Source organism: Microcebus murinus, chromosome 8, assembly GCF_040939455.1.
Source record: "Microcebus murinus isolate Inina chromosome 8, M.murinus_Inina_mat1.0, whole genome shotgun sequence".
NCBI lineage: Eukaryota > Metazoa > Chordata > Mammalia > Primates > Cheirogaleidae > Microcebus > Microcebus murinus.
In genome coordinates, this window is record NC_134111.1 from 74,144,543 (window position 1) to 74,164,664 (window position 20,122).

A 20,122-nucleotide genomic window follows, 5' to 3' on the forward strand; every position below is an offset into this window, starting at 1 on the left:
AGCAAAATTATAGATAAAAGACCCAGTGTGTTAGCAAGTGAGAAGTATTAAGGAGGAAAAAATAAAACAGAGAAGGAGGATGGATGCAGGGAGTTGCAATTTTAAATATTCTGGCCAGAGAAGACTTCTCAGAGAAGCCTTCTCATTTGAAGACAGTCTGGAAGGAAGCGAGGCAGCCAGCCCTTACAGCTAAAATTGTAAGGAGAAGGAGCAAGTGCAAAGGTCCTGAGGGTGGGAGAACACCTGGCTTGATGAAGGGACAGAGCAGAGTGAGCCTGGCGGGGCAGGGTGAGCGAGGGGAGGTCAGAGGGAGTTATGGGGGGGGTGGAGCAGGCCATGCTGAGCTTAATGCTGGCCAGCCTTTACTCTGCATGAGGTGAGAAGCTGTTAGGGAGACAGAGGAGGCAGGACATGCTCTTTCTGAAGTTGAGACAGGCTCAGTCTGGCCGCGGCATTGAGAGTGGCCTGCAGAGGGAAGGAAGGAGCATGGAGCCCCGCCAGGGAACTACTGCCATCTAGATCGGTGGTGGTGGCCGGGCCAGGCTGCTCCAGGCTGCTGGGGTGGAGGTGATGAGAACCGAGTGGATTCTGGATATATTTTGGAAGAAAAGCCAACAAGATGTGCTGATGGATGTGTTGTGGGTGTGGAAGAGAGACAGCAGTCAAAGCTGACTTGGGGCTTTGGACAGCTGGAAGAGGGAAGTGTGAAGTGGCCATTTTCGGGGATGGGCATGACCTCCAGAGGAACAGAGAACTTTTCCTTTTGGGGTTCCTTTTAGGGAGCTTAGAAGGAGATTGGATATAAGAAACTAAATTTTGGACAAATTAAATTTGAGATGCCTATTTCACATCTAAGAGGTAAAATCGAGTCCCCCAGATATGAGTTTGGATTTCAGAGGAAAAATCCAAACTGAAAATATCAATTTAGGAGCATTAGTGTAATTATGATTTTTAAAGCCATGAGACTAAATTATGCTAAATTAATGCATACTAAATGATCAATGACAGGTGCCAGCTTATATTATCACTTGCCCTCAAAAATCCATCTAATGATAAAATGTAAGCATTAGCCAATAGGTGTAGGGAGTATCTTTTTGAGCAAGCACACCCCAGAACCCCTGAAATCTCTCTAGAGGCATCTTCCCTGGGACCTTGTGTAACCCAGGAGGGCAGGTGTGCACACGAGCACATGTACTTATCATTTGCCCTTAGAGGATGGCTGAGAACCCAGAAGAACGAACGCTGACCTTTCATGGAGAGAGGGTTACCTGGATCTCCCCGGGGACCCTCAAGGATCTCCTGGAGCTGAAGGTGAAACACCCGGAAGCGCCTCTCATCCTGGGCAACACCTCCCTGGGTGAGTGAACGCCGAGCCGAACTTCCTGTTTTCGGGCTACAAAAACTACTTCTGAGGGATAAAAACCTCATCCTTTATGAGAAAACCGGTAGTCTCCAAAGCCGGATGTGCAGATGCACTGGCAGTGGGCGGGGCGATGCCTTGAGGTGTGGCGGGAAAGTATTAGAGGGGTTTTATAATCATTTAATTTATCATGTCCTTTTTAATTTTGTTTTTGTTAAATATTTAATAAACACAATGGATTTTTATAAAATAGGTGTGGAGCTATTAACAACACAGTGCACACTCATTTACCACCCACACCCACTTTAAGCATCTGAGCTTTATCAAGAACTTTGCAGGCCCTGGGGGCCTTCCCTTCCTTCTTGAAGGTTCTCATTGGCCTGAATTTTGTGCTGATCAGTCTCTTCTTTATTTTTATAATTTTGCCACATATTAATATATCCGAATAACTAGACAATAGGTCATTTAGTTTTGCATAGTTTTGAACTTCACATAGACTGACACTGTATTATTTTTCTGCAATATGTTTGGCTGACTCAAAACTCTTGACCTGAGGGAGATTCACCCACATAGTTGCATGTGGCTGTGCCTTATCCATTGTGTAAGTGTGGAACAATGTGCTCACCCATTCTATTGCTGAAACCTGCCTTGTCGAAAGAGCTCCAGCTGTTTTCAAGTTTTGGCTGTTACACATATTCTTTTATGTGTCTCCTGGCGCCTATAAACAAGAAATGTTTTAAGAGCTTCTCAGCCTTTTTCCTATTTTTCCATAAATGTATTGAGTACATAAGTAAATAAATATATACATTGGGAAAGCACATTCTATAAATTTACTTGGCAGGGGTGTGTGACCACTGCTTTCACATCTATACACATTTATTGTCAATCTTTAAAATTTGTATATGAGAAAATTTCAGTGCAAAAAAAAAGGGGCATTTTCTCTTTCCTAGCTGTCTCTAAAATGTATTTATTCTTCAGGACCTGCAATGAAAACTCGAGGACAATTTCACCCAATTCTCCTCTCTCCTGCCCGGATCTCCGAGCTGACCATGGTGACTAAAACAAGTGAAGGTGAGTTCCTGGTGTGGATGAAGCCATGCCTGCACTGACCTTCCACTTGCCAAGTAACTCACAGCCTCCTCATTCGTGTATCTTGTCTGGCCTATTTCCAGCTCCTCATCAATTTTCTAAGGTGATGTTAACACCCCCACCATGAAACTTTACTGTCAAAATCTTTTCAAGAATATGAAGTATCCCAATTATATCATTCAGGACCTTGCAGTCACTTGCAGAATGCTCATCTATAAAATGCCTTGATGCCCCAGAGACAATGAAATTGCAGTGTCACTTTGACAGGATGACAGCGAGAGAGGGCAGATGCTGTCCGTCGGTGGGACAGTCAATTCCATGGAGCGGAGATGTTTGCAGGGGCAAAGTAGGAGAAATATCACCTGGCGCTCACATGCTACTTGTCTCATGGGGACAATGATAAGGGGCCAAGTGGGACAAAGGCCCTGCTGGGCAAGCACCCCAGGCGCCTACCACACCCTGAAGAGCCCGCTAGTGCAGAGTACTTGTACCAGACGAGGTGGAGCTCACAAAGTGGGAAGAAAACACGCAGGACTTGACATTCAAGATGCATGGCAAACCCTCTAACAAAAGGAACCTTATTCACTCCTTTCTTCATCCATGAAGCCCCTAGTCCTTATAGGCATGCATGTAAGTGCTCAGTCAATGGCTGATGAATGAATTTATGGAAAAATGAATGAATGAGGGGGTCAGGAACTGGAATGCAATGGGAGGCAGTGGTGATGATGACGTCCTTAACTTAAGCAACAGGGAGGTTGACTGAACTGGAAGTTTGAGTCAAGATTGACTTGGTCACCATGCATTTGTGGGGGTCCGTGGTGGAGAGAGGGGACCCGCCATGGCCGCATCACTGCCATCCAGGAGTCCCACCTGCCTGGCCTCTGACCATCATCAGCCAAACTTAGACTGTGCTGCAGATCAGCGAGTCTGCCCGTGCCTGGCCTGACCTCTCCCATCTGCAAGGGAAGGGACCCTTCCTAGGTTTTGCCCAGCACCAGGGTTTCAGAGCCTCAGTCTCGGGACAATTGAGGTAGCATATCTGAATGCCATTTAGAAAAACAGAGGAATGTGCTTGGGCTTGACAGAAAGCTTGGTGCCGGCAGAATAGAGAGGAGAGGAGGAGGGAATAGCAGAACGGGCGATTGGGCATATAGACAACCAGTCCAAGTAGAGGTTACAGCAGGAGGCCCTGGCCCAACTCTCCACCCCAGGCATCATTTAGTCCCCCTGTTTTCAGACTTCTGTTGAGCACCACAAATTTATCCTCAAACGAACCTTAAATAAATAGATGAAAATAAGCTGCTCAGTTTGAAAGAAAGACTTTTCACCATCACCCCCTGTCCCTGAGCCCCTGTATCTGTCTGTCCCTGAGAGGGTCCTTCACAGAGCAATTCAAAATCCTCAGTATAGCCCAAGTCTCTCATCTTAACAGATGAGGAAGCCAACACTCAAAGGAAAGTGGATGAGCCTGAGGTCCCAAGCTGGCTGGGAGTCAGGTTACAAGGTCTCCCACTTCCAACTCGGTGCCCTTTTCATTACTGCCCCTGCACCCCCCAGCCCTCCCCACCACCCGTCCCCCTGGCTGTTTGAATGGACTGCTCACTTCAGTCTCTGCAGCCACAGGTAGAGCCAAATTCTGACACCTGAGGAAACTAACAATGCGCCTTCCTTTGGGCCTCTTAAAATTAAAGCGTGAGTACCCTCTAGTGGCTTCCAGGGAAGTTTCCCAGATCCTCGACCTTTTCTTTAGGCCCAGAAGAGTGAAGGACACTGGCAGGGGAGGGGTGCACTGGAGCCAGATGTGCCCCCTCCCCCACACTGGCACCCCCTGGAAATAGATTTCTTCAACAGCTATAATTTTGACTTAAACGTTTATTTAAATTTTGCTGCTCATCCCTATCATGTACATGTTTGGCTCCGCATACATTTTACTTCTCAAAATCTTTAGTATAGTAAGTGCTCCAGAAAGTCACTGCATGTTTATCCTGTGGACCCAGGAACTCTGAAAAGCATGCAGTTAAAATGTAATGCCCTTTCCCAGATTCAAAGTTGGAACTCTTTCCAATTGCACAAAAGCTAGGTGTTACATGAATAGAACTACAGTAAATAGAATTTTCTCTGTGTGGCCTAGCACAAAATGTGTCCTGCCCAGCGCAAAGTGAGGTGGTAATGTGAGCAATGGGAAATAGGATTGTCTAGCTTCAAACTGGGTTTGAAATCTTGAGAGGACTCAGGCAATAGAGCAGACGGCTGGCATTTCAGTCCCCACTAGTGTGGGGCTGCCCTTTTCTGCCTATGTCATGTAAGAGGCAGTGAGGCTTGTCTGTGCAATGCTTCTGATATTAATACTAATAGTAATAATAATTCTTTTGTTTATGATTTCTTCTCTGTTAATAAGGCTATAGGTCTTTTCCTTAGGAAGAAAGAATTGTGTAACAGGAAACGGGCTTGGTTTCCCTAGCATTTCTGCAAAGATAAGGCCAGGATTTTTGCAGAAGTTGAAGACCAGGCTCCAGTGGACCCTGTGGGGATAAGGGAGCAGCAGACCATGGCTGATGGGTCTGAGATGGCTCAGATCCCATATCACTGAGTACCTTTTAGGAGATGCTGAAACAGAAACAGGCTGAGATGTTCCAGGGAGGAGGGACAGTTTAGCTGCTTGTAGGCAAGATTTGCTTAGCATAAGGATGACAAGGAGCAGGGAGTGGTTTCCCCATCAGTTAAGTCAGCTGGGATGGTGGGGGTGTTGAGTATACTGGCAGAGGTGGGAGAAGTATGGTGCCAAGTACATTTTTAATATTGATAAAATACAACTATGTGGGAGGGTGAAATAGTCTCGAAGATTAATCAACAAAAGAAAAATCAAAGCCCAAACTGAGACAGGATAAAAACAGACTAACACTACTCGTGCTGTCAAATCAAACTCTATGTGAGTGTTTCATTCTGCAAACTCCAGGAAGAAAAGGATTAATTTTAAAAGGCTGCCTAAGTCAGGTCCTGGTGGTTTGGGTGACTACTTCACATTTGAAGATTGATCTGAACCCTTCCACCCCTACTGAAGAGACACCCTGAAGCTCACACTAATATCATACCAATCCTCATAAGCATAGCTGCAGCAGTTGTTAATATTTTGAATTACTCCCCTGCCAGACGACAAATAGCATTGCCCCAGTCCTCCCAGATGCTCACCCATTGCTCCCTTGACCTCCTCAGGAACCCCCAATTTCCTACTTCCAGCAACACTCAGTGTAACCACCCTTGCATGAGCATTCTCTCAAGTGACCCTCATGTAACCTATTGTTGAAGATTTTGAGTATCAGGTGCAAAACCTCCAATCAAACCATTATTGATTTTCGACAACAACCTAGGGAATTGAATGAACTTTACCATTATTTTAATGCTGTCAGATTTATCACCATTAATCACAAAGCAACTTTGCTTAGCTTCACCAAGGTCGGTCAGGAGGGGATCATAGAAAGTTCTAGTAGGGTCTGCCACCTGCAAGTTCCTACTGTCATTCCTTCTCTCTAGCCTCTATCTCCTTGTGTCTATCCAAAGAAGAGCATAGGCCAGCCCAGGGTTTCTCAGTCCTGGCTGCATGGGAGAGCCACCTGAAGAGCCTTTTGTAAAGCCCAAGGATTCTGGTTTAATTGATCTGGGAGAGGGGCATCTGTGCTGTTGGTGAGTTCCCGGTGGTTCTCCGTGCAGCCAGCGTGGATGGTCACTGCACTAGCTGAACCCTGAGGCCCTGGGCCCTGCCCTGGTTACAGTTCAGCTGCTCCTCCCATGTCACCAGTAAAGGCAATTTGCGTTCCAGGACTGACCATAGGTGCTGGCTGCAGCCTGGCCCAGCTGAAGGACATCTTGGCTGAGACAGTATCCGAGCTCCCAGAGGAAAAAACTCAAACATACCGAGCCCTCCTGAAGCACCTGAAGAGTCTGGCAGGCCCGCAGATCCGGAATATGGCAGTACGTCCCCTGGTTTCAATCACTTTCAATCATTTCTCCTAGTTCTTAATCTCACTGAAATGTTGGAATAGGCATTGGCAGAATCAGTATGCAAAGAGATCTCAGCAGATTGAAATAACAGGCACAATAAATAAGTATTTTAAGTTAACAGACATTATTTAATAAAATATTTAAAAGAGAACTATAAATCAAGTTCAACTGAGTGGCTAAACGGCAACCCAGGTGTGAAAAGGAGGGTCTGGTTTTGCTAATTTCATGATAAGCCTGTCAAAGAACTTAATTTAGCCTTAGGCTGCATCCGTGAAAGTATAGTGTCTAGAACCAGGAGGGCAGCCTCTGCTACTCCGGACTGTTCAGACCACAGCTGGAGAATAATGCCCAAATCCGAGAAGTACACTTTCTGGTCTGGCTGTTTTCAACCACAGAAGAAAACAGAAGAGGCATAAGTAGCGTTTCAAAATACACGCGCTCCCTCTCCTACGTTCTCCAAACGGCATGCTAGAAGTCCTTAGGACATGAGAAACGTGGGGGGAAACATACGACCTTTGAGAAAGCTCTCAAGTGATTCCAAAATGTTCTCTGGGCACCCGGGAGCTCTGACTAGACACCCGGGAGCCTGGCAAGGAGATGGCGGCAGGAGAATGGGGGGTTGGAAGACACCCTGAAAAGAGGAGTGGGGAGGAGGACAGTCAAAGGGAACATGAGAGCTGCCTTCAAACATTTACGGACTCCTGAGGTCGGGTGTGTTGTCACACATGATCACATGTGTAGAAGTGTGACCGCTGGGTGAGAGTCCAGGGAGACAGATTGCAGCTCAGGGCAAACAAAAGAACTTTGAGATTGAACTGTGCATAGAGGAACGGGGGTTCCCTGTACTTGCCTGTGTCCCAGCCCAGACCACAGCAACCTGGGAGGTCACTGCAGCTTCCGTCACCCCGTGGGGAGGGGGGCGTTGGGTCGAATGGCTGGTCTTTTCCCTCCCAAGTCCCGAGATGCCACAGGCTCCATCACATCCGAGTGAGGTCCCCAAGGAAGGCACAGGGGCAATACTCTGTCAACAGCGTGGGTGCCTCAGAGCCTGACATGGCCCGAGTGAAGCCTGGCCACCTCAGAGGCCCCCGAGAGCTGAGGCCGAGAGCCTGTGTGCTCAAGGCTGGGTGGCATCTCTGTGTCCTGCACCACGGCCATTGCCCTGGGGTCGAGACCCAGTGTAGTGGCTCAGAATTGGCCACTGAGCCTCTCTGCTCGGGTTTGACTCCGAAGCCTATGCCTCTTAGCTGGGACCTTGGTCAGGCTTCCCGATTTCCCCGCGTCCCAGTTTCTTCATCTGCACAGTAGGGACAATGGCGTCCATCTCACCGGGTTGTCTTGAGGGTGCAGCGAGTAAATGTGGGTAGGGAGGTTAGACAGCACGTGCAACACACCCAGTGTTAGGTAAGTGCTCATTGCCTTCAGTTCCCTTTCAATCCAAAGGCGCCTTCCACTGGCGCCTCCCCACCTCGCTGAACTGCCCAGATTCTTCCTGCCCCTTTCAGAGCCACGGGAGGGGGGGGACCATAAGCAGGTGCCGGTGGGGTAGAGAAATTAAGAGACAGAATGATTGAGCTGTGACTCTCTCCTCAGTCCTTAGGGGGACATATCATAAGCCGGCACAGCTACTCGGACCTCAATCCAATTCTTGCTGTGGGCGGTGCCACCCTCAACCTCATCTCAGCAGGTAAGCTTTCTCAGAACGTGCTGAGCAGCTCCTGCAGACTTTCTGTCTTTTTTTTTTTTTTTAAGAAATTGCTTTAAGTAAGAGCCCAGAACTCTGACTTTCAACTTGGCATGGGGAGTTCAGGCTCATGCAAGGACAACCGGTGCTTCCTTCTGAACCACACACATGCACACACATGTACACACACATGTACACACATGCACACATGTGCACACAACCCGGGACCACACACTCAGCCCACATGTTAGCTCGTGTGTTTTGCTTGGCCAGTAAATGCCAGGGTGGTGTGCAGAGGCTGGGGAGAAAGTGGGGTTGCAGTGAGCTCCCTCCCTGTGGCCTGAGGGGCAGCTCCCTGCCCCCTCCACCTCTTCACAGGCCTCCCTCCACCAACATGCCGTCTGAGGCCCCCCCACGGCACCCTCTAATCACCCCCACCGGCTGCTGTGTAAGAAGCCACGAGTCTGGTGACGTCGCACTGTGAACACGCAGACATCGTGGATCTCTGGAGGAAGGGGGGCAGTGGTTGATTTTAATTGCTGGCTGAGAGGAACATTCCCTTGGGGCGGCTCCCCACTAAACCACCCTTCCGTCTCTCCCGGGTGCCCCATGCACTCTCGCTGACTCTGTCTGCTCCGAGGACGCCAACACCCGCCTTGACTGGGTGCTGACTGCGTGCTGGCTGTGCTGGCCCTACACACGGCTAATCTCTAACCTGCTCCACCTCCAGCTGGGATCGCTTGCAGAGGGAGCGATGGGGCGTTGTCTTAGTCTGTTTGTGCTGCTATAACAAAATATCTGAGACTGGGGAATTTATAAAGAACAGAAATCTATTTCCTCACAGTCCTGGAGACTGGGGAGCCCCAGGTCAAGGCGTTGGCATCTGGTGAGGGCCGTCTTGCTGCGTCACCCCATGGCAGAAGACAGAAGGACAAAGAGAGGAAGAGGGGGCTGAACTCCCCCTTTTATAATGGCAGAGTCCCCTTGGCCTAATCACCTCTCAAGGGTCCCATCTCTAATACCATCACAGTGGCAATTACATTTCAACATGAGTCTTGAAGGGGACAAACATTCAAGCCACAGCAGCTGTGAACCTGTGGTCTGACCTCCCAGTGGGCCTCCCAGTGCCTGCCTCTCCTCCCCAGCCCTAAAATGTGCCTCCTATGGGTGACATGTCCCACAGGAGTGCTGGGGGACGATGGCAATCTCTACCCCAGGTGGACTTCCAGGGTGTGTCCAAGCAGGAATGGCATCCTGGGTGTCGTTCCCCTCCCTGAAGTACTTGCTGGCTAACACGACCCAATCCCTCCTGGCTGGGAATTTAGACTTGTAGAGGACAGACTTGGTGGCCCAGGAACAGCGTTCATCCGCCCACAGCCCTCACACTATTCTGCTTCACGTGAGGCCACAAGGCCGCGCTGGGTGGGGAGGGAAGGCTCACCCTGCTGTCTGAACCAGGCTTTTCACTCAGTCCCCCAGGCCTGTGGTCTGGGACGACCCCAGCTGAGCCAAAAGTCCAGGAGAGGAGAAGCCAAGCCTCTGGGCATCAAGACAACAAGGATGGCCAGGTCTCCGTGCAGGGCCTTGCACTCCAGCAGCAGTGGGAGGAGGAGCGGCAGCGGCATTAGTGTTCTTCTCCTGCGTGCTGGTCGTCACCATCCGCTGGGGGTTTCTGCCTCCCCAGCTCAGCCAAAGCCTATCCACCCCAGCACGGCCCCACTCCAGTGAGGACAGTAGCTCGGCCAGCAGGCCCAGCAGCAGGGCAGGGCCCAGCAGAGGCCAAGAGGGGCTGCTCTGGGATGCCCCTGCCTCCCTCACAGCTACACCTGCATTCCAACCAGCACGGCCAGAGGGTGCCAGGATCCGGCCAGGCAGAGTCCCCAGACCGCACTCTGATGCCCTCACGGCACCTCCTGTGGCACCACACGCCACTTTGCAGAGCCAGAGGGCACGTTCTGATCACCAAGAGGTCACAGCTGGGCTAGAAGGAGGCTTTGCGGATTGTTCACTTTGCTTTAAAGGTGTAAGTAGCTGTCTTAGGAGCTGACAAAAGCAGCGAGAACAAAAACAAATCCAACTATTGGAGCTTGGTCAATAGCGGAAACAAGCTCTGTCTTCGCTCCAGTTACGCCCTTAACGTGGGTGTTGGCGGGTGACCATGAGCGTGGAGCGGGTTGCTTAGTTAGCCAGCCTGCACGGAAAGGGGAAACCACACTCGCCCGGCAGGCCTGCGATGGCGGAGACCCCGTCACAGGGCGCGTGTGCTGGTAAGAGAGGGGTGAGTGTCAGGAAGCAGCTGCCACCCCTCCTGTGGCAAGGACGTGCCCGTGACTGTGCAATGGACTCAGCCCCCTGCGTCACTCTGCAGAGAAAACTGGCCTTTCCTTGTCCACTCCGACGTTCAAAAGTACACAACAATCTCACTTTTCTTGCTGTTACTACAGAAAGGTCATTTTCTTCCACAGAAGGCACTCGGCAGATTCCTCTAGATGAGTGTTTTCTTGCTGGCTTGGCAAGTGCGGACCTTAAGCCAGAGGAAATTTTGGAATCTGTGCATATCCCTCCCTCTCGAAAGGTAAGAATTCCAATGGTTGCTTTCAACAGTTTATTTTTCCCTTTTCAGAACCAAGTACAGTCATCTCTAGAAATCTAGAAACAGGTGGAAGGCTGCCCTGTAAGCCTGTTTCCTGTCCCACCGTGGGCAGCCGAGAGCAAGCAGCGCGGGGGTGTGGATGTGGGTGTTGTTTCAGCTGTGGGTGGGCCTCGGCGGGCCTGGGTCACACTGCCACGGCCTCGTGTCCTCAGGCTGAAGCTCCCTGGCTGTGGAACGGGCTTCTCCACCTGACCCCCAGGGAGATGAGGCTAAGGCTCGGCCTCCCCACTGCCCACTCCAGCCACCACCAACAGTTCGTGGGGGCAGGACAGCCTCCAGATGTTCACTAACCCAGGAGCCCTGGGGTTGACGTGGCCACCCAGCCAACTACGGAGGTGGCCTTCTGTCCATGCTCCTGCTCCCTGTGCCTCTCCCGAAGCTGTACCTGAATCCAAGAGGTCGGTCTTCCCAGAGAGAGGGGTTCAACACACTCGCACATTCACAACAGGCGGGAGCCAGGAGGCAGCTGGGTTTGGAGGAAGTCTGGTGTTAAGTCTTGTGCTCAGCCATGTGTAGTCTTCACTAGTTTTTCCTTCAGAAGGAAAACTTTAAAATGTGTTCCCATTCAAATCCCTGTAAAGGCAACAGAAAAACGGGCAGGCTCAGACGTGAGCACCCTTGATGGCAGCGCAGATGGAACTGCACTTAGGGACGCAGGCCATGGTCATTGACCCCTCCTAGGCACGCCCAGCGGTCAAGGAGCCAAGGGGCCGGCTGGGACAGCCATTGTCCCCCACACACACACTCTCGCTGCTGATACAAGAGTCCCTCATCAGCTGCTGGAAAGTTCCATCAGGCTCCCTTGTGAGCTTTGCCAGATGGAAGAGCGATCATTTCTACAAACCAAGAAATGGGGTGGGTCTCATTTGTACTTTAAGCAAACCACCTTTAAGAGCCCTCGTGTTGGGAGGGCTCCTCATCCTCACAGGAAAAAGGTCTGAAGACTGGAAAAGGTGGCACCCGGAAATACAAGTGCACAGGAGTGTTCCCACAGCGTTCTGCCCAGAGGCTCCTGGCCTGGGAGGGAAAGCGCACGGCGGTTCTCGTTCCTCCTCAAGGGTGCAGGGCCATGGGGCTGGGCCTCGGGAAGGACGCCATTCCCGCTTTGAAGGAGAAGGCAGCCATGGTGTCCTGTAACCGTGCCACTGTTCCTCGGGTCCCTTCAGACTGCGTCTAAGTGATTGATTAGTGACACCAAGAAGCATAAACCACGCTCTTAGTTTTGACATAGCAGATAACCCAAATGGTTTTCGTCTCCGCAGTGGGAATTCGTGTCAGCCTTCCGGCAGGCTCAGTGCCAGCAAAATGCCTTGCCCCACGTGAATGCCGGCATGCGAGTCCTTTTCAAAGAAGGCACAGACAGCATCGCGGACCTGAGCATCGCCTACGGGGGTGTTGGTGCTGCCACCGTCAGTGCACAGAAGTCCTGCCAGCAGCTCCTCGGGAGGTAAGCGGAGCCCTGCGCTCTAGGGTGAAACTTGACGTTGAGTAAACAAGTGGAAATTCGGCTCTGGCAAGTGTTGGGGAGGCCCTGAGAAGATGGAAACTCCTACGTGAAAATCACTGCTTGTTCTTTCTGTCATTTCGCTGAGTGAATTAAACCTCATTCAACTTTGATTAATTAGATGCCACTGTTTAAGTGAGGGATACAACAAAAATGGGCCAGGCCTGAGTCCAGCCAGCAGGTGAACTTTCCCATCTGGCCCTTGTTCCCTTATGCAGATCAGCACCCCAGCAAACCCACGCCGGGCAGGGTCTGAGTGGCCCCTGACACTCACACGGCTGGGGCACGCCTGTCCTCCCTCTGCAAAGGCAGTATCCGAGTCTGAGTCCTGTCCAGTTCACAATGGAGCTGGCCCTAAGGGCCTGTTTATTTAGTGCCTGGTTCTGGCACTTCTGGCTCTGGAGCGCGTCCATGTTCATGGTGCAGTGGAACAGGTTCCATTCTCACCCATGACCCTCGGGCTACTTGATGCAGCCTCCCCATGCTTTGAGTTTTCCTAAGGGGCTTGATTAGGAGATTTCTAAGTTCCCTTCCAACTCAAAAAGTGAAACTCTGGGGTCTCTAAACTGTCACCATCCTATATCTAGTTCATGCCATGCAATTGAGACTGCCCTTTAACCTGTTCCTTCCTGCTCCCACCCTGCCAGGCGCTGGAACGAGCTGATGCTGGATGAGGCTTGCAGGCTGCTTCTGGACGAGGTTTCCCTCCCAGGCTCAGCTCCTGGTGGCCAGGTGGAATTCAGGAGGACCCTGGTAGTCAGCTTCCTCTTCAAATTCTACCTAGAGGTTTTGCAGGAACTGAAGAAGCTAGTGAAGCTATTCTCTGCGCCTGTGAGTGCTCTGGTATATTATTACAGTTTCCTAGGGCTACTAAGCAAAGAACCACAGACTGGGTGACTTAAACAACAGAAATGGACTGTCTCACAGTTCTGGGGTTAGAAGTCCTAGAATCTAGATTAAGGTGTCAGAAGGGTTGGTTCCTTTGAGAGCTGTGAAGGAGAATCTGTCCCAGGCCTCTCTTCTAGCTTCTGGTGGCTTTCCAGCAGTCTTTGGCATTCCTTGGCTTGTAGAAGCATCACCCTGATCTCTGCTTTGACGTGGAATTCTCTCTGTGCACACATCTGTGTCCAAATTTCCCCTTCGTATAAGGACGATAGTCATATTGGATTAGGGCCCATTCCAATGACCTTATTTTAACCCGATTGCCTCTGTAGTAAAGGCCCTACCTTATTTGGATAAACCCACATTCTCTGAGATACTGAGAGGACTTCAACATAAAAATCTGAGAGGGACACAATTCAGCCCACAACGTCTTGCTTTTTTATGTGCTCCTTGCAGCTGTAAGCTCACAGCTCTCCCACTGCTTTTGCAAACTGTCTGTGTGCAGCCTGTGCACAGACTCCTGCTCTCCTGTCATTTGCTCTGCGTCAGCCCTTGTCCGTCCCCACCTAGCCCTTCTCTGGGGTCCAGCCCTGAGGGGCTGCTCGAGTCTCAGCAAGTTCCCTGCCCACCCTGAACACTGAAACGTCACGGCCCCTGCCTCAGGTGCGCGATTCTTTTAAAATCAACTTTATTGAAGTATAATTTACACACAATAAAATACTTCTGTTTAAATTCAGCACATTTTGACAAATGTGTGTGCCTGGGTACCCACCACCTTGTGCGAGGTCTAGAGCATTTCCATCAAATCCAAAAGCACCTTGTGCCCCTCTGTCACTGTCCCTCCACTGCACAGACAAGTACTCTTCTGCTCTGTGGCACTGCAGATTCCTGCTGTCTATCCTGGAATTTTATACTCAATATGAAATGCAAAATAAAATTTTATTTTTCAAAAAGATGAAAACTGATGTATATGCTAACATTTAAATAGCTTTCTAGATTTTTTGGTTGTGAACTTCTGGATACGCTAAGCAAAGCAAAATATTCTCTCTCCCTCTCTCCCTCCCCCCTCCCTCTTTTTCTCCCCCCTCCACTCTTCCCTCCCCTGACCATGATTACAGCTCTCCCCCTACCTTGTACCCCAATTCCCCACCACACCACCCCAATAGCCCACCAGTCCTAAAGCATATGATTTTCATTGTCACATACAGAGACCCTCGCCAACTGTGTTCCCAGGGATGGTCCTCGCTGCGGTTTAATTTCTGAATCAAGACACTTGACGAGTTTCAGTGACACCCAGAGCAGCCTTCCCAATTCTACTGCTCTCCCAGAAAAGCTGGGAAAAACGGGTCTTGGGCCTTTTCGTAAACAACAGACTCACACTTATTCTAGGGTGGCTTATCCGGCCACAGCCTCCTTGCTTCTCCTGCCTCTACCCCTCCTCGGGACTGAAGGATCAGATTCAAACCAGTCAGTCGGGCCCTCATGATGGGGTGGAGGACATGAAGCAGTCAGGGAAAAGGAGCCCTGGGAGGCAGTGTGAATGCTGGTTATCCGGGCCACCCTGGGTACACGGCCAAGTCATTGTCACATAAACCAAAGCCCAGCTTCGTCATGGACTAACCGACTTGTCTTTGTTGTTTTGACTCATCTCTCAGGACAGCCAGCGTCACCCTGACATTTCAGACCGATTCCTAAGTGCTCTAGAAGATTTCCCGGTCACAGTACCCCAGGGAGTCCAAACGTACCAGGTCAGTGAGTCTAACTTAACCGAAACCTGCACCCCCGAGCTGTGTGAGCAAGCAAGCTCTCCAGAGCTGTGATTTTCAGTTCTGACTTTCTAGCCGGTCCCAGCGCGTTGGCTCTTTGCTGAGGAGGCTGAGTCAGGGAGACGCAGCGATCTGAGGACAGGCCCGAGCTGCCGCTAGACGGACCCAAGGCCAAACCACCTGGCACGTCTGCAGACTAATAATGATAGCCTCTTCAAAGTGATATTCTTTGGGCTTTTGTTTTTATATATATTTACTCAGAAGAGCCCTGAGCTAGAAGGTCTGGCTCCTAACCCTGATTGCAAATGTTTCCTCTCCAGTCAGCAAATGAGAGCCCTGCACGTAACTGAACTCACCATTTCTGGAAGGGCAGTTTAGAAGTTATTTATTCTTGCCAGAGCACGCTCCTCCCCAACCACACCTACACACACACACACACACACACACACACACACATGCACAGGCAGATCGTCCCAGAGAAAAGCTCCAGAATAAACACTTCCCCATCTACTTATACGCCCAGTAATGTTTTTGTGCCACTCACAGGGACAGCCAGGACACCTTGACCTGAATCTGGTGGGACTCGCTGCCACCCCCCAGAGGCCCTGACCAAGCCGATACTCAGGCTCTGGCTTAGATTTTAACCTCCCGCCCTGGGAAACTGTGTTCACTTTAGGCCTTATCACAGGGTCACTTTACATGTGGACAGGTTGAGCACCGGAAAGGTAAGCAAACGGGACAGGAAGACGTTCTAGATTCCTGAAGAAAGAAGGACACAGCATCACTGGGGAAAAGAAGATGCCAAAAGGAGAAGCTGGGGTGCCCCTTCACCCCCTTCACCATTTGGACAAAAGGTTGGCTGTATCCAAGGTGTTGCCACATAGCTGGAATGACAATTCTCCACTGTGGTTACATCATCAAATTGTCACACTCATCATCTGACCCACTCCAGGGCTTGCTGCCCTGGGCAGACCATCCAGTTTCTCAATTCTCAATCAGGAATGTTGGAGGTTGGCCAGGCCACTTGTGAAAATTTAAAGTTTCTGGGGCAACCTGTCTTCCTCTGTAGAGTGTGGATCCTCACCAACCACCCCGAGACCCAGTTGGACGCCCCATAATGCACCTGTCAGGTCTGAAACATGCCACCGGTGAAGCCATATTCTGCGATGACATCCCCATGGTGGATAAAGAACTTTTCATGGTTTTGGTGACCAGCAGCAGGGCTCATGCTAAAATCATGTAAGTAAAGGAAAAGCTTTCAAAAGCCTTTCAAAGCACACCTGGAGATTCCCTCAGAGGGGTGTACTCATTCTCCTGCAATGCCCTGAACCTAACGAACCTAAAATGAAAAGAATAAAGGAAGGTCACCAGCCCCAGGAGGAGGAAGAGAGAGCATCTGGAAATGACTATCATGAAAGAGAGGGTGAAACTCACAGTCATGGGCCCCCTACCTTCATCCTAACCTCACGAAACTGCCTCTCCCTGCGGCAGCCTCGGGCATGGCTCAAAGGAGTAACTGTTTGTTGTAGGGGTGATACTCAGCAGGTGATAAAATGCCCACTTCCTTACTGCACAGTAAGTGGCCCTGTCCTCAGCTTCATGCACCTTGCCACAGCCACCGAGCCCCCCCAGGGGCTCTCCTCCTGGCCCTTACTCCTTGGCAGCTTCATTCGGACTGGTCAAGGCCTAAGCTGGATTCATGGTCACATATTTTTATTTTCAGCCATGCTCTATCCCTTCTTCAGGCTTGATGCCCTTTCAAAGCTTGCTGATGTCTGCTTCTTAAATATTTCTCTTTGTTCAGGTCAATTGACTTCTCTGAGGCCCTCGAACTGCCCGGGGTGGTTGATGTGATAACAGCTGAAGACATTCCAGGCACCAATGGTGCCGAAGATGACAAACTGCTGGCTGTGGATGAGGTACGTAAGGGACACGCTTTCCCAGATGACTTTATGCAGACAATCACCGAGGCACCACCTCCAGCCAGCTTCCCAGCACTTCCTGCTGCGGGAGGTAGAAGTGTCAAGCCTCTGAATAAAGATGCCCCAATGTCTTTATTCAGCCCTACTCTTCTGGAGTCAGGAAATAACACAGTAAAAGGAAACTTATGACAGAAAAGTGACAAGTCCTAGTCTGCCACTGTGAGCTCTTGAGTCCATTTACCCTCATCTAAAGAGTAAATGCAAGGAACTGATCTGTATCAGCATAGACCATTCTAGAAAAATCTAGAAAGGAGAGTACAAAAAAAATATGGCCACTCTGTGTTATTGACACTGAACTCCCTCCTTTCCTGGACCACCCCCCACCATATCCCACATCTCTTCACACACTCCAATTTTAATAAAGTTGCTCTTGCTGTCCTTGGCCTTTTAATTCTAATTCAGCAATCACTGCTTGAGCACTTGATTTTGAAGCCAGGCTGCCTAGGTTCACGCTCCAGCTCTTCCCCTCACTAGCTCTTGGTTTCTGTCAGCTGCGAAGGGGGAATAATCACAGTACCATTGCACTGTGTGGTTGTGAGATTTCAGTGCTCAGGGCGGGGCTTGGTGTGTAGAGGCTTTCAAGAAGAGTGAGCTCTCTTTGTCACATCTCAGGGAGTCCCACACAGACTATTTCCCCTCCAGCCACAGAATGAATCACTGGTCTTTTGATTGAACGTCAGATGAAGAGATTGGCTATTGTTTAGGAGCTGTGTTAGTCTGCTCCGGCTGTCATAATAAAATACCACAGACTAGGTGGCAACAGAAATTTACCGTATCACAGTTCCGGGGACTGAGTCCCAGATCGAGGTATTGGTATGTTTGGTTTCCCTGGAGGCCTGCTTTCCTGGCTTGCAGCTGGCCGCCTTCACACTGTGTCCTCTTACATACAGCCTTTTCTCTGTGCGACAGCTTCCCTGCTGTCTCTCCTTCTTCTTGCAAGAAGACCAGACATACCGGAGCAAGGCCTCACCCTTATGACTTCATTTAACCTTAATTACTTCTTTAAAGGCCCCATCTCCAAATACAGTCAAACTGGGGGTTAATGCTTCAACATATGAAATTTTCCAAGGGACACAATTCAGTCCACGACAGGACCCGCATTGTACAAAAAGTGACTTTGCTTATCTTTAAACTCTAAAATGATACCGTGAAGGTGACACATGTGAACCAAGGCCAACAGAGGACACAGCAGATTCAGGTTACAGCCAAACTCAGGTCCACCCTGGGGCTTCCATTCACCAAGTTAAATGGCTAGTGGAACTGTCTGTATTATTTAAATTATCTTCTCTGTAAAAAACTCTTTTAAATTTTTAGCCAAGCATGTATGGTCATATGTGACTCCAATGTGGTTATTATTGCTCAACAATAACATCTAAGACACTGGTGAGGTTGAGCTAAGCCTATTCCCACCCAGAATTTTCTGCTTCATGTGTGCCCTTTCCACAGGTACTTTGTGTGGGCCAGATCGTCTGCGCTGTGGCTGCAGAGACAGACATACAGGCAAGGCGAGCAGTTGAAAAGATAAAGATCACCTATGAAGACCTGGAGCCCGTAATCTTCACCATCCAGGTAAGCAGGGCTAGCCGGTCTCTCCCTAAAGCTGTAGAATCAAAAGTACTTTGTAAATATCTTAACACAAGATGAACTCAGGGATCTTATTTTTTCTTGTCACTGGCTTACTCTAGAAAAATCAACTTTCTCTGGAAGGTATTACTTGTATGAGTTGAAATTCTCTTTGGCTCCAAGGAACAGAAACAAAACAAAACAAAACAAAAAACAAATAGAAGTTTCTCTCTCACATTCAAAAATCTAGAAGTGGTCAGTCCAGGGCTTCTAAGGAGTTCTATGTGTCAGCGGTCGGGTTTCCTATCTAGTCACTCCATCATGCATGGTTTCAATTCTCCAGGTCACATTTTGGTCCACAATGGCTACTGAAGCTCTGGCCATTAAGTCCACATTCCAGACAGCAGAGAGAATGCAGCGATGAGGAAGGGTGTGTCCCCTCCCTTTAAGGACACTTCCCAGTCCTTAAAGGGAAGTATGCACCTTGCACATCCATTCCTACATCTCTTTGGTTAGAACCTCATCACATGCCACACCGAACTGCAAGGGGAGCAGGGAAGGGTAGATGTTATTCCAGGCGGCCATGTATTCACTAAAACTTGGGGACTCCATTACTTGAGGAAGATGATGAGAATGGATTTTGTGAATGATAATGTTTTCAAGGTGGATTCTAAAACCAGCAGGACTTTTGTGGTGGAATTTCACAGAAAATTCCATTCTCGTTCCTGGGTCTAGATAATGGAATTCAATAGTATTTCCAGGGAAGATAATAGACTGAGAATAGAAAATTCGAATGTAGACTGGGGTTTGCAAGTTATAATTTAGTAAGGGACAAGTTCCCAATAAGCGAGTTGAGAAAAGCGTGCTTGTTTGTATGCTTATGACAGACAAAAAAAAAACTGTTCAAAGGCCTTAGTGAATCATTTGAACCATTTTGAAATATAGCTAAAAGGTTACTTAATCTACATTGCTTAATATTCAAAGTGTTTAAAAAAAAAAACACCTCACATATTTCTTGATCTTTCTAAACCAAATCAACTCTGCTCTAAATTCCCATTTGCCAAGTTTGCAAAAGACCTGGGCCATTTTTCTTGGCTCACTCCCCTTCTTGGGTTGCACTAGGTTCCTAATAGGAGCTTTTGAAATTTCCATTGTAATCTCACTTTCCTCAAGGGGGAGGACACACCCATGAAATAGTCTGGGACTCAGAAGGGTTAGAGATGCAGAGTTCCCTCAGAACAGGACTTTCCAGAGTCAGCAAAAAAATTCTTCTGTGACCAAAGGCAGGTTACAAACTAGTCATATGGACCAATACTGATCAATTAATCTATTCACTCATTTATTTACATGATTATATATGTGAGAGGCAATGTAGGGTAATGGTTAAAAGCACAGGTCCTAGAGCCAAATGACCAGATTTGTCATTTGTGCCTCTTACTAGCTGTGTGACCTTAAGCAAGTTACTTAACCTCTTAGTGCCATGGTTTTCTCATCATAGAATGGGGTAATAATAATACATACATACATCATCGGGTTGTCATAAGATTGAGTCAATATGTGTAAAGCACTTAGAACAGTATGTGGCACATAGCACTTGCTAAATATAGCATGCTATAATAATATTATACTCTCTTATGACA

The 20,122-nt window shown here is 49.1% G+C and overlaps 1 protein-coding gene across 3 annotated transcripts in view; it reads left to right on the forward strand.

Moving 5' to 3' along the window:
• LOC105856978 (aldehyde oxidase 2) overlaps positions 1-20,122 on the forward strand; it is a 79,184-nt gene that overhangs the window by 16,920 nt on the left and 42,142 nt on the right. For 2 of the 3 annotated variants that reach the window (XM_012739067.3, NM_001309952.1), the window contains 11 exon segments: positions 1,213-1,357; positions 2,339-2,431; positions 6,267-6,418; positions 8,042-8,135; positions 10,598-10,707; positions 12,048-12,232; positions 12,937-13,120; positions 14,827-14,919; positions 16,007-16,176; positions 16,742-16,856; positions 18,366-18,488. In XM_012739067.3, coding sequence (XP_012594521.2) covers positions 1,213-1,357; positions 2,339-2,431; positions 6,267-6,418; positions 8,042-8,135; positions 10,598-10,707; positions 12,048-12,232; positions 12,937-13,120; positions 14,827-14,919; positions 16,007-16,176; positions 16,742-16,856; positions 18,366-18,488 — 1,464 coding nt within the window. 3 annotated transcript variants of the gene reach the window in all.